This window comes from Squalius cephalus (genome assembly GCF_949319135.1).
Source record: "Squalius cephalus genome assembly, chromosome: 1".
Lineage (NCBI taxonomy): Eukaryota > Metazoa > Chordata > Actinopteri > Cypriniformes > Leuciscidae > Squalius > Squalius cephalus.
Window position 1 is genome coordinate 33,337,293 of NC_137122.1, and position 14,248 is coordinate 33,351,540.

General features: G+C 38.8%; 1 protein-coding gene across 6 annotated transcripts in view; it reads left to right on the forward strand.

Annotated features, from left to right (window-relative positions):
* Window positions 1-14,248, forward strand: part of sdk1a (sidekick cell adhesion molecule 1a) — a 352,985-nt gene that overhangs the window by 297,818 nt on the left and 40,919 nt on the right. For all 6 annotated transcript variants that reach the window (XM_079864734.1, XM_079864735.1, XM_079864736.1 and 3 more), the window contains 5 exons: window positions 899-1,008; window positions 4,112-4,262; window positions 6,296-6,533; window positions 7,743-7,858; window positions 11,515-11,704. In XM_079864734.1, coding sequence (XP_079720860.1) covers window positions 899-1,008; window positions 4,112-4,262; window positions 6,296-6,533; window positions 7,743-7,858; window positions 11,515-11,704 — 805 coding nt within the window. The remainder of the gene's footprint in view (window positions 1-898; window positions 1,009-4,111; window positions 4,263-6,295; window positions 6,534-7,742; window positions 7,859-11,514; window positions 11,705-14,248) is intronic.

A 14,248-nucleotide genomic window follows, 5' to 3' on the forward strand; every position in this document is an offset into this window, starting at 1 on the left:
GACCATTGGTTCTATCATAAAATACACAGTATCAAAAAAAAATATACAAACACTACACAAGACAGTAAATCATTCACACAATTTTCTGGGATGCATGTTCATTTATAGATCAGATTAATGCAGCAAAGTCTGTTTTAAAGTTTGTTTATGTCTTCCCCATTGTCACTGTCTTGACCAGTGAGCACATTTTTAACAGCCATAATACCAACTTATCTGATCGTGGTCATGGTAACTAAGACCTTCTTGCCCTTGTTGGGGGGATGGGACCACAGATCCCAGAGTGAGTTTTAAATATTATTTGTTAAACTATAACAAATACTTATGTCTGATTTGTCTCAGTCGTTACAATATGTCAAAATGCTTGCTTTGTCGAGTGTCCTCGTACACACTGTCTTAAATGAGTTAGATAAAATCTTAAATGACCATAAAGATTTTCAAGGACATATGTCAAGTCAAGTCAAGTTTATTTATATAGCGCTTTTCACAACATAGGTTGTATCAAAGCAGCTTCACAGTAATAAATTAAAACAATACATCAATGTTTGTTTCTAGTGGAACGTCCACGTTTGGTAATGCTGATTAATGGTATCGTTGATTGATTAATTCAATTAAATATCCCCAAATATCCCCAACTGAGCAAGCCAAAGGCAACAATATGTGTCAGATCTGCGTCATGTGCTTCAGATCTAAAAGTGACAGCAGCCTAATAAACCTGCTGCTGTGATGTCTGTAATTAATGTTAATCAAAGAATAAAAGACAAAGAGAAAATGAATAACTTTGTACCTTTAATAAGGATTCATCTATTTTTAAATTATAATTTAAAAAAGGGGGTCATCATATTTAGGGGTAATTGGTTTTGTTGCCACAGACCGTTACAGCAGTGCTCTCTGCATTCAGGTGGGCAGTGTCGGTGATGAGGAAGAGTGGAAGGTGTTGTACGAGAAAGAGAACGACCCTGAAGCTCAGTTGCTGGAGGTGCCCAATCTCACACCGTTCACACACTACAGGTCAGTGTTGTTTCTGTACAAACACACATTAGATGCATTAAGACAGCAATTGCCATGAAAACAGCATTTTCATTTGCTTTAACCTGAATTAATACACATTTTAAGTGAGCTTAATTAAATTAAGACATCTAGATTACTCCAATTACAGTTGAATTACTGAAGACAAGTATACACCGTAATCAGATTATGATTATTCTTTGCCTGCATGAATAAATCGAATGGTACACAGTTCAAGTCAGCACACTATGGCAATGTTTTCCGTTCTGTATTTATGCCTGTGATCTTGTTGTTTTCTGCTTCTTTCCCTGAGGATGCAGTTAATTCATTCCTTTCTTCTTTCCTGTTCTTTCTGATCTTGACATCTTTGTAATATTTGTCTTATGCTGAAAAAAGACAATTGAACTGAGATTTGCTACAGAATTGCTGAGACATAGTATGTGCATGAAATCTATTTACACACAGAAACCAGTTATTTTATGCATGGACTTCAGAATTCACTATACACCGCAAGTTCTGTGAGTGACAGTCGCATTTGAATGATCATTCTGTGAGTGTACAGAATACATCACAGCGAAAAATCACTCCAAACCTTGCAATGGTTGACACTGTGACCATATCTACAATATTGCATCTTGTGGATTTAACAAACACGCAGGCCAACTGTTTAACCTGTTTTGTGTTGTTGTTGCTGAAAGAAGTAATAGCAACCAATGACTTACTATTTATCAACTGTTCTTAGTAAACTGTAGAGCTAAAATAGTCTCTTTTCACATTCACAAAACAAGTTTAAATATTTGCAAACAGGATGTCACATTATCCTAATTCACATTTACAAAATATGATATGCAAAATTCATTAAAAAAAGATTCACAAATGCAAAGCACAATTCCTAAATATACAAGTATGTACAAATTGATTGTTGATTCTGCATTTGCAAATGGTCATGTGTGTGAGAATCGTTATGGATTTGTGTGGGCCAATCTTGAGAACGGACATTCTCTTTAGCCAATCAGACGTGAGTTTTCAATCCAGCCATTCATAGTAGTGTAAAAATATTCTTGTTATAAAAAAATTTAATAAAAAAGGTTTCCTGTTACCTTAACACATAAATTACAATTAATTCTTAAACATTAAAAAGTCACAGCACTTATGGGGCCCTATTTTAACGATCTGAAACGCAAATATCAAGCGCGAAATGCAAGTAACTTTGTGGGCGGGTCTTGGGCGCTGTTGCTATTATACCGGCGGGATAAATTACTCTTGCGCCCGGCGCAAATCTAAAATGGGTTGGTCTGAAGTAGCTTCATTATTCATAGGTGTGGTTTGGGCATAACGTGAAATAAACCAATCAGAGCGACATCTCACATTCCCTTTAAGAGCAGGTGCGCTTGTTCCATGGCGGATTGCTATTATAACGGCGGATTCACAGCCGAGGAGACCGACGTTCTCGTCAGGGCCGTAAAACACAGAGAAGTGACATTGTATGGGCATGGGAGAAACACACCCAAATTAACTTCGGTTAAACAGGCGTATGATAATTTGGGTAAATGTGTAAGCTAGATGTATGCTTTTATAATGAACTGTCTATCTATCTATCTATATATCTATCTATCTATCTATATCTATCTATTGTAATAATGTATAATTTACAAAAATGAAAACTGCTGCTTCTGTGTAGATGAGAGAATCAAAGTGTATGCGCGTTGTGCACACACTACATTGATTATGGCCAAGCGTGCGCCCTTAAAATAGCATATGAATATCATGCGCAACGCGCCACTGACTTTAGTCTAGGGGTGTTTCTCAAAACCAAGAATGCAAAGAACGGACTTGTGTTCTTGGGGAGAACGCTCTTGCTAGTTGTTCTTGGAAGAATGAACTCACAAGGTGACGAGCACACAGAACGCTGCTGACAGTTTGAGACGATGTGTTCTTGCTGGTATTGCGCAATAATACCCCCGCACAGACGCCGTCTGGAGTACCCAAACATAACGAGAATTATTGACGTTATTATTGGCCGTTATTCTTATGGAGATTCTCACTTCCGAAAACGTTTGAGCACATTTTCGATTCGCCATAAATTTTCGTAAAAATGCCAATATTTGAAATCTACACAGTTGATACTCGCATCAAATGTTCTCAGAAGTGAATTTAGTGATGAAATAGCGTACGAAATTGTAGAAAAACGACTTGTATTGACCTGCCTCTCCTTCCTCGAATGCCGAAATGAATGCTGGGATATTTCTGCCGTCAAGTTCACACAAGTTACCAACCGTTGCATCCTCGGTAAAATGGGCGTGTCAAGAACACTTCCGGGATTTATAACCGTTCTTGCCAAAATGCAAACTTGTGTATTGGGACAGTACTTGGGCAGCGACTGATGACGTTTCACAAGTCCACAAGAACACAAGTACAGACAAGAACGCATATTGAGAAACGGCCTAGGTTTTTCCTGGTCAGTGGCGGAATTGTTTTCTAAACCTGCAAAATAGCATCAGGGAACGTTTGCGCTGGAACACGCCTCCTCTTTTCGCTGCACCGCCCCCGGGAGCGCAAGTGTATTTCCTAGTTTACCGACGTGCGTCTGTGGAGGGAAAAGTCTGCTGTGCGCGGGTGCAAAATAGGAATGATACATGCGTCGGTGTACAAAGTCAATTGCGCTGGGTGCAAGATAGGGCCCATGGTGTTAAAAACTTGCTTACATAGGCCAACTATGTAAAAAGAAAAATAAGAGCTATTCAGTCTTTGTGTAATGTGATTACTTCATTCCAATAATATAAAGCTACTGCTGTTATCTAAGCAGGTTTAATATCTGACTTCAACCATTTGTTTCAGACAGCTTGAATCATCTCTGAGCTTCATGATGAACTGCTTGCCTCAGTGTTTTTCTCTACCCCGCAATTTATGTCAGATCTTATGGATGTTGCCGCAGCCTCTCCATTTGTTCTGCCTGCTGATAAACTTTGATTTCATGGTAATTGGTGCAATTATAAAGTGAATTGGAGCGAGCACAAGGTTCTTTGCCATCTATTTTCCCACTGGGAAGTCTTACCAGTGTTGAGTTAAGTTTTAACAATGTGATTGATTAACTTGATGGTTACAGGTTCCGAATGCAGCAGGTGAATATCGTGGGCCAGAGTCCAGTAAGCGTGCCGTCCCGTGTAATTCAAACCCTGCAGGCTCCTCCAGACATGGCGCCCAGCAGCGTGACTGTACGCACGGCCAGTGAGACCAGCTTGTGGCTACGCTGGGTGGTAAGTGGCATTGTGGTTGAAGATCTGGGCCTGTAACTAAAAGATTGTAGGTTTAAAAGTGAAAGTTTTTGAAAATGATACCTTTATCTTCTTCTGTAAACTACAAAAACGCAAATTTGTGAAATCAGGGGCGTATGTCTATTACGTGTTCAGTCTATAGGTGCAAAGTGACATTGCCAACTACTGGCCTGGCACGAATAAGCGTTTAGTTGTTTTCGCGGATCCGTGTGTACGGGGATCATTTTAATAACATTGCCATCTGTACCCGAAAAACGTTTCCATTTTTAGTACATCGTTGTCATGTAAACGTACCCTAATACGTATAATTCAGCAGTTCATATCTGCACTGAGAAATATAAAGCAAGCCATGTGCATTATATTCAGTTGACTTCATTCAATAATTCAGGGCCTTAAGAAAACAGGTTCAAGGAAGCTATTACATTGTAACTTTCAGTCCTAGAGTTCTGACAGGCTGTCATTATCTTGGACCACACATGAATTCAGGCTAGGATGTTGAAAGCAGGGTGTTTTTAGACATCTATCGATTTTCACCTGATATAAAGACTGCTGACATGTGAGAGCTAGTGGCTCAATTGAGTTTCTCAAATTGAAGCTCTTTACCTGTCAAATTAAAAGCACATGAGAGCTGATGTTTTGCCAGTTTGTGACATCTCACTTACCTTTTGGCACCCACTCAAAATCGTTCAGTTGATTTTTTGGGGCACGTAAATGATGAAGCATTATTAAATATAAATATGAGATTTATAGGAGCATGTATATTTAATTGGGTTAGGCTGAGCTCAGTGTGCTTGCATTAGCAATGTTCAGGACTGAGACTGCATGTTATAGAGGCAACACTGTTTATTTTTACAGTTTCATTTTGTTCATTTTGGTTGGAAGTTTTTTCAATTTAGTCTTTATTTCATCGTATTCTTTATTTTTAGCCAATTTTACCCTGACTGAAAAGGCACATAATTTTAGTCAAGGAATATATTTTAACTGAAGATATTGATCCAAATGACAAAAAAAAAAAAAAAGGTGTCAAATGGTAAAAGACCAAATGTTCAAACATTTTGAAAAATTTAGGGTGTGTAGGATTTGTATTTTATTTTTTCTCTTATGCTCAACAGGGCTGCATTTATTTGATCAAACATACAGTAAAACAGTATAATTGTGAAGTATTACAATAAAAAAAAACAGATTTCTATTAAAACAGTTTAAAATGTAATTTATTCCTGCGATGCAAAGCAAAATTTTCAGCATCATAACTCTTGTCTTCAGTGTCACATGATCCTTCAGAAATCATTGTAATATGACGATTCGCTGCTCAAGAAGCATTTATTATTATCTTATTTTATATTGTTGAAAACAGTTGTACTGCTTAATTTTTTTGTAAACCGTGATATGTTTTGTTTCAGGATTATTTGATGAATAGAAAGTTCAAAAGAACAGAATTTACTTAAAATATAAATGTAATTATAAATGTCTTTACTATTACCTTTAATTAATTTCATGGACCCTTGCTGAATAAATGTATTAATTTTAATATAATATAAAATAAAATAATAAAATGTATTCAAAAAAAACTTACTGACCCCAAACTTTTGAATTGTAGTGGAAAATACCATTAACATAACAACATAAACATTTATTCATTAAAATATGCGTGAATATATAAAATATTTGTTGCCATAACCAAACTATATAATGTGAAAACTGTGCATTTGCTTCAGTGAGTGTCAAATGTTATTATTTAATCTTATATACGGCGGTTCAGTCCTAAGATTGAATTATTTAAATAAATTCATTCTAGTTTTTTCTTCTGTAAAAGACATTGTTAGTTCATTATTAATATCTGACAGTGTTAGTTTTTTCTCGTCATTTATTGTCTGCTGTATGTATTCATTAAAATCATGATGCATCTTTTTTCTCATCTTCATTACTGATCGTGAAATCAAAACACCCTTTGTCAAGGAACATCCTCGTCAGTAATTCTGTTGACTGATTCTGAGAGTCTGATGTTTCCCCGGCAGCCACTGCCAGAGACCGAGTACAACGGAAACCCGGAGAGCGTGGGCTACAGGGTCAGAGTGTTGCGAGCGGACCTCCGGGGCGAGGCCAGCACACGATTGGTGAACGACAGGCTGGAGAGGGAGATCACCCTGGAGGGCCTGGAGGAGTGGACCGAGTACCAGCTGCAGATCCAGGCCTTTAATTCCATAGGCTCCGGACCCTGGAGTGAGACCGTGAAGGGTCGTACGCGGGAGTCAGGTGAGAACATGATGTGACTGATACCCATGGGATACAGAGACATATTTGCCACTGTGATGCAGAGGGCATCTTGAAATTTCCATTATTCTCAGGACAATCATATTCTCAAATGTAAACAGGTGGTTGGCAAATTGAATTTTATTTCCTTTATGTGATCACATAACAGCCCCTCACAACACTCTCAATCTGTCTGGCTCGAGAGTTGTTCTGAATGCATGCCTACACAGCAGATAAGAAGCAAGGTGATTGGCTGCCTGGTGTCGCTATTATCTTTTCTGTTGCTTTCTGCAAGATGACGCAAATCTAAGTGATCATTCAAGATGACGCAAGAGAGATTTATGGCCCCAAATGGCTGCAGCGGAAACTCCTAAAATCTGATATTTAAAGGTGAAGTGTGTCATTTCTGTGTCATTGGTGATATCAAACTCAATTGCAAATATGTTTATATTTTATGAAGACTATGAGAAAGTCAGAGTTTGCGATACATTTCTCCTCCCCTACCAAGAAACACTCGCTGTGGCTGGATGCGCTTAAATCTGCAGTATAAGGACGCTTTCCTGTCACATATCACACGTGCACACTTCAATAAGCTGACAGAACGCAGGTTAAGGTGTTTACATGCCAGGCGATATCAGGGAAATGGGCAAAACTCTAGTTCTGTCGATCGGTTAATGCTTAAGCCGTTTATGACCTCACGGTGATAAAGGAAAAAGTTAACGCGTTTTCTTGGCTACACACGTTGTCGGCTTATTAAACATTATCAGGTTAAGAACGTGCATGTAAACGTACTCTGTGTCAGTACTGTTATGCCCAACCTAGTTGGGGCACTCAAACATATTGCAATTCAATTTGGTGCCACTAGTGGTTCAGAAATTGCACACTTGAACATTTGGATGACCGTATGCAGAAATTAAGTTTGTGTGTAGAGGGAGTCATTATCTAGTTGTGTGGCTACATGTAGGGACGTTCCGGGCTGACCGGGCTGCCTGATATAAGGCCTGGTGCTAAAGGTTTGTCAGTCTTTTAGTGGTCTGTTTACGCTCACACTCTTGCTTGCTGCTCACATTTTAATGCTGTTTGCTTTCTTTCCATCCTTCCCATGACATTGGACAGGTGACTAATCCACGTGAGTTTACTCAGTACTCGTGGGCCGTGTGTAAAGGCACTGTGCGATAAGGGAGTGTGATTTGTCTTTGTCTGTTTGTGTAGTGCCATCTGGGGCTCCGGAAAATGTGACGGCGGAGGCCATGAGCTCCAGTCGCATCCTGGTAACCTGGGGCCCTGTTCGTGAGCACGAGCAGAACGGCAACATCCTCGGATACAAGGTGGTTACTTGTGAGAAAAGCTCTCTGTTGTTGTTTTGTTTTTGTTTTTACATTCTTTGTGATTTCACACAAATAAAAATGACCTCCGACTGATGTCAAGTAGTGCTCTGAGGTACTCTAAAAAACAATGTCTGCTGAAAGAGCCCTTGGCTCAGTATAATTATAGCATCTCAGAAGTGAATAAAGGTTTTTTTTTTTCTTATGTATGATTGACCCCTTAAACCATGTTCTATATGATGAAATGACATGCCAGATTTGATGTTTTGGTTCTTGAGAAGAGGATGCATTGTTTTTATTCGTCATTGAAAGCCAGCATTTCTTATAATAACTGCTCATTGCAGCTCTACTACTTAATCTTAAAATTAAACCCTCGAAATGTATGTATGTATATATATATATATATATATATATATATATTAGTGGTGGGCCGTTATCGGCGTTAACGCGCTGCGTTAACGCGAGACTCTTATCGCGCGATAAAAAAAATATCGCCGTTAATCTATTCTCCAAGTTGGGTTGGGAGCGTTGGGAGCTGGCTCAAGCTACACAAGCTATGATGACGCAATCTACCCGCGGCCGCGAGGAACACCCGGCTGCAACGCATCATATTCGTCGTCATCTTAAATAAACACGGCTGAAAGTGAAAGCTGGTGTAAAAGATCGGTGCAACATCCATTATTTGGACTTGGTTTGTATTTAAGCCGTCCGACGTAGACTGTGTGGTGTAACAGTTCGGTAAGTAAACACACGACTAATCCGTTCTACCACCTCAAATTCAAAACGAAACATATCACTGAATACCAGCGCGCGCGTATTATTCCCAATATATCTTACTGGTGTAGCACATAATCTCTTTTTATTAAAAGCGCCCGATTTTAAGAATCGTTGTTGTGTTTCTTTTTAACTGAAAAGACATCAGTTAGACAATATTCTAATTTTAAATTTGGGGTTTCATAAGCTCCAAGCCATAATAAACATTAGACCTAATTAAGTCTCTGCAGCTAGTGTACTTACATTTTATTTATCTGCAAAATTATGTTGTATACTTACAGTTTTGCACAATATATGTTCTCAAAACTACATACACCCTTTCAAAAAAAAAAAAAAAAGGGTCTGTGTAACCTGTTCTGAAATGGTTTTATTATTATATCGTTATCGCAAGAGGCTGCAATGTATATCACAATATGGATTTTAGGCCATATCGCCCATCCCTAATTGATAGCCTATAGTAGTTGATAATAACATAGGCCTACCTAATGTTGCCTACGGACGGTAACAGTACAGTAGTAACCTACCTTTTACAGTCTATGAGTAGAACAGCTTTCTCAAGCAGTTTGTGATGCATTTTGGAAACAGGAGATGAGCACCTGGTCTAATGCGCCACCTGGCTTGAGAAACCCGTTCTCAAAGACTTACTTTTATAGTCATTATTTGGGTAGCACACATACTCTGAATGCCTTCGGCAGAATTCAAATGAGCCATTTTAATCTAGATTAATCTAGATTAATTTCAAAATTAATCTAGATTAATCTAGATTAAAAAAATTAATCTATGCCCACCTCTAATATATATATATATATATATATACACTGCTCAAAAAAATTAAAGGAACACTTTGAAAACACATCAGATCTCAATGGGGAAAAATATCATGCTGGATATCTATACTAATATGGACTGGGTAATGTGTTATGAACGAAAGGATGCCACATCGTTTGATGGAAATGAAAATGATCAACCTACAGAGGATTGAATTCAAAGACACCCCGGAAATCTAAGTGAAAAAATGATGCAGCAGGCTTGTCAATTTTGCTGAAATTTCATTGCAGCAACTCAGAATGGTACTCAGTAGTTTGTATGGCCCCCACGTGCTTGTATGCATGCCTGACAACGTCGGGGCATGCTCCTAATGAGACGACGAATGGTGTCCTGGGGTATTTCCTCCCAGATCTGGACCAGCGCATCACTGAGCTCCTGGACAGTCTGAGGTGAAACCAGGTGATGTCAGATGGACCGAAACACAATGTCCCAGAGGTGTTCTACTGGATGTAGGTCAGGTGAGCGTGGTGGCCCTTCAATGGTATCATTCCTTCATCCTCCAGGAACTGCCTGCATGCTCTCGCCACATGAGGCCGGGCATTGTTGTGCACCAGAAGGAACCCAGGACCCACTGCACCAGCATAGGGTCTGACAATGGATCCAAGGATTTCATCCCGATACCTAATGGCAGTCAGGGAGCCATTGTCTAGCCTGCAGAGGTCTGTGCGTCCCTCCATGGATATGCCTCCCCAGACCATCACTGACCCACCACCAAACCGGTCATGCTGAACGATGTTACAGGCAGCATAACATTCTCCACGGCTTCTCCAGACCCTTTCCTGTCTGTCAGGTGCTCAGGGTGAACCTGCTCTCATTTGTGAAAACCACAGGGCACCAGTGGCGGACCTGCCAATTCTGGTGTTCAATGGGAAATGCCAATCGAGCTCCCTGGTGCTGGGCAGTGAGCACAGGGCCCACTAGAGGACGTCGGGCCCTCAGACCACCCTCATGAAGTCTGTTTCTGATTGTTTGGTCAGAGACATTCACACCAGTGGCCTGCTGGAGGTCATTTTGTAGGGCTCTGGCAGTGTTCATCATGTTCCTCCTCGCACAAAGGAGCAGATACCGGTCCTGCTGATGGGTTAAGGACCTTCTACGGCCCTGTCCAGCTCTCCTAGAGTAGCTGTCTGTCTTCCTGGAATCTCGTCCATGCTCTTGAGACTGTGCTGGGAGACACAGCAAACCTTCTGGCAATGGCACGTATTGATGAGCCATCCTGAAGGAGCTGGACTGCCTGCGCAACCTCTGTAGGGTCCAGGTATCGCCTCATGCTACCAGTAGTGACACTGACCCTAGCCAAATGCAAAACTGGTGAAAAACAGTCTGAAAAGATGAGTAGGGAAAAAATGTCAGTGGCCTCCACCTGTAAAACCATTCCTGTTTTGGGGGTTGTCTCACTGTTGCCCATCTAGTGCACCTGCTGTTAATGTCATTAACACTAAAGCAGCTGAAACTGATTACCAACCCCCTCTGTTACTTAACTGACCAGATCAATATCCCAGGAGTTTAACTGACTTGATGCTATTCTCTGATTAAAAAGTGTTCCCTTTATTTTTTTGAGCAGTGTATATATGAAAATAAGTAAAAGTAAATCTATTTAAGAAAACAAGACATATATATGTATATAAAAGAATATATATAGGGCTTAAAAGAATGTGTTTCTCTTTTAAGCCCTATAAAGCATGTTCCAGTACCATTTTCATTTCATTTTAAGTAATCAACTGGATCATTCATGCATTCATGGAAAGTCTGACCCTTGCAGAAAGATAAATATTTTCAGCTAGATGAGTTAATGTGTACCCATATGTTCAGAGAAGCTTCTCTGGTTTAAAGTCAACAGTAATTAAGACAGGAGGCTTTATGGGAAAAAAAAGAAAACAAAAGAAGCCTGCTGAACAGAAGACCCAGAGGAACCAACTTCACGCCATTCTGCCTTACTAACAGCTATCCCTGTGTGTTTCCATTTAATGTGATCTTAAATTAAAGTCAGTCACAATCACAAAATCACACAACAGTGGTGTGAGCCATGATCATGCTTAATATACTTGTTCTTCTAGGTTCTATACAAAGAGAAAGACTCGGATTTGGAGGCACAGGTGAACGTGGTTAAAGGGAATCTGACACAGTCTGTCTTGCTGAGGAACCTGCGTAAATACGTCCAGTACGAAATCCAAGTTTTGGCTTTTACTCGAATCGGAGATGGGCAACTCAGCAGCCCCGCAGTCCTGGAGAGGACCAAGGATGATGGTGGGCAAATCTTTCTGTTTCATGAGATTCATGAGATTCAATTTAATAACCACATAGGGCATTTAAAGTAATACTTCTCCAAAAAAATCTGCCATTATTTACTCATATTTACCCATATTTAGTTTTTTGTTTTTTTCTGTAGAACACAAAGTATGTGTAATGCAGCTCATACAACAACAGTTCATAGTCAGATCTTCGGTTAAGCTGCAAAATAAAAAAATAAAATAAAAAAAACAGAAAAGCGTCTTATAAGTATTGTCAACAAACTTTGTAATATTCCAAGTATTTTGATGCCACATGAAGCTTTGTGTGAGAAACTAATTGAAATATAAATAATTATTCAGTGATAATCTTTTCCACAGCACAGTTTGTAATTTGAGTAGTTAAAACGTAACATTTGTCGTTTAAAAAAAAAAAAAGGAAATGTAAGATTATTTTAAATATCTCCATTCTCGTTTCAGGGCAAAGTCATGAGTTTGAAACGGCATGAGATGAATAATGACCGAATTTTCATTTTTGGATGAACTATCCCTTTAATGCTGTAACTCTGTTTTATGTGCACCCTCCTTGACCAAGCTGTGTAAGTTTATGAGCTGTCATGAATATTGGGCATTTGCTCTGCGCACGAGAAGTGCACAGATTGATGTGGCCTTGGATTGTATTGAATAAAAAGATAAAATGCCATTTAGTCTTGAGCTCTTTCAGACACTTTTTTGAAGGTCTTTTGTAGTTTTTGATGCTTCATTTGTTTTTGGTGTACATTCTTTACCTTTGCATTGACTTCATTGATTCGCACACAGTCGTTTACCTCCGCTATACAGGCCTTTAAATACCCTACAGAATTTTTTTTTTAAGATTAGAAAACTTAAACTTTTAGAGTACGACAACACCACAAGAACTCTGTCTGTGAGGATGGCCTTCAAATGTTTACTTTATGGACTTCAACTTAAATAGACTTTGAAGGGTTGGCTGAATTTGAGGAATGAAAGCTTTCAGAAGAGAGGTATGATAGTTTGCTATCTATTATAACAGTGATTCACTCCGGTCAGGATTACAGACAGAAAACAGATGGAACTAATACACTCTTATATAATTGCTATACAGCCAAAAGGGCCATAAGGGACAGACTAGAGCAGGAAACGGCACAAATAAGGCCCCCTCAAGGTTGTTCTGGGGAAACAATTGATATGCGCAGTGTACCTAGAGATTTGTCAGATAAAGCAACACAGTGTGCACAAGTGAAGTGCTGAATTGTAATTTTTCATATTATATGTATTTCATTCAAGGATGTTACACTTGGAAACTGAATTTTAAATATAAACCATCTGCCATCAGTTCTTTACTCAGTAATTAGTTTTGTTATCTATGTATCTCAGTGGAAAAGGAAGCATTGTATATGTTACTTAACTAGACTGTAACCACACATTCAAGACTATGACTAAGGGGAATCAAATGTAATGGTCTACAAATCATTCAATGAAAAAAAAAGCACATGGGCTTATAACTAATCTGAATATTGTGAGGGACAACTATATTTTGATTGAACTTCCACCAGTTGTTTTTTTTTTTTTTTTTTTTTTTAAACACATTTGCCCAATCAAAAGTCTGGTCAAGGTTGGTAAAAATGTTTGATTAAACTCTCCTTCCTGTGTGTCCTCTGTTTAACGTCCAACAAAACTCAATACTAATTAATTGTGAAGCATTTAACAACTGCTTTGAGCGGTGGCGGCCCCTGGCATACACAATAAAGGCAGTGGCCTGGTGCAGCTTGTGGCGCTGTGTTTGGAGACAGTTCTCAGAAGTGCGCTACATTTTCACAGATTCTGTACAGATTCATAGAATTGTGTCTGCTCTCTGATCCTCTTGCCCTCTCACTGCAAATGAATTGTGACTTAGTGGGCAACTTTTTCCTGTGCTTTACTTCTCTGCCCCCTAAAACTTCGGGTGCTTTCTGTCTGCACCATAGAAGTAGAATAAGTGATCTGCCCATGAAAAGTCTCTTTAACTTCTAGAAGCCAAAAATGCTGCCTATACCATTTGTAAGGTTTTGTTTTTTTGTTTTGTTTTGGTTTGGGTTTTGGTATTAATGTTTGTATTTATTTATTTATCAATAGCAAGGTAAAAAGGCCCCTTCCTGCAATTATGTATATCTCTCCAGTCCTAAAAAGTTAAATTACAAAATGTATTCATTATTTTAGCACGTAAATCAATAATAGTAATTAAATAAATGATGCATATACAGTATAAACATAATAAACTTAAATGTAAATATAAACACTTATTTATGTTTTAATGTAAATATTATCTATCTATAAATTACAGAAACGTCTGTCTGTCAGTCAGTCAGTATGTCTGTTATTCGCATATCTCTCGAACCGTTAGTCCGATGGATTTCAAACTTGACAGGTTCTCGCTACGGGCACGAGTAAGTGCAGTGCCAAGTTTGACGTTGTTTGGATGAGAAATGCAAAAGATATCGTTAAATATATCGGGTAAAAGAAGCACTTAGAAGGTTGTGGTTTAAAAATAAACATTCTGACATTA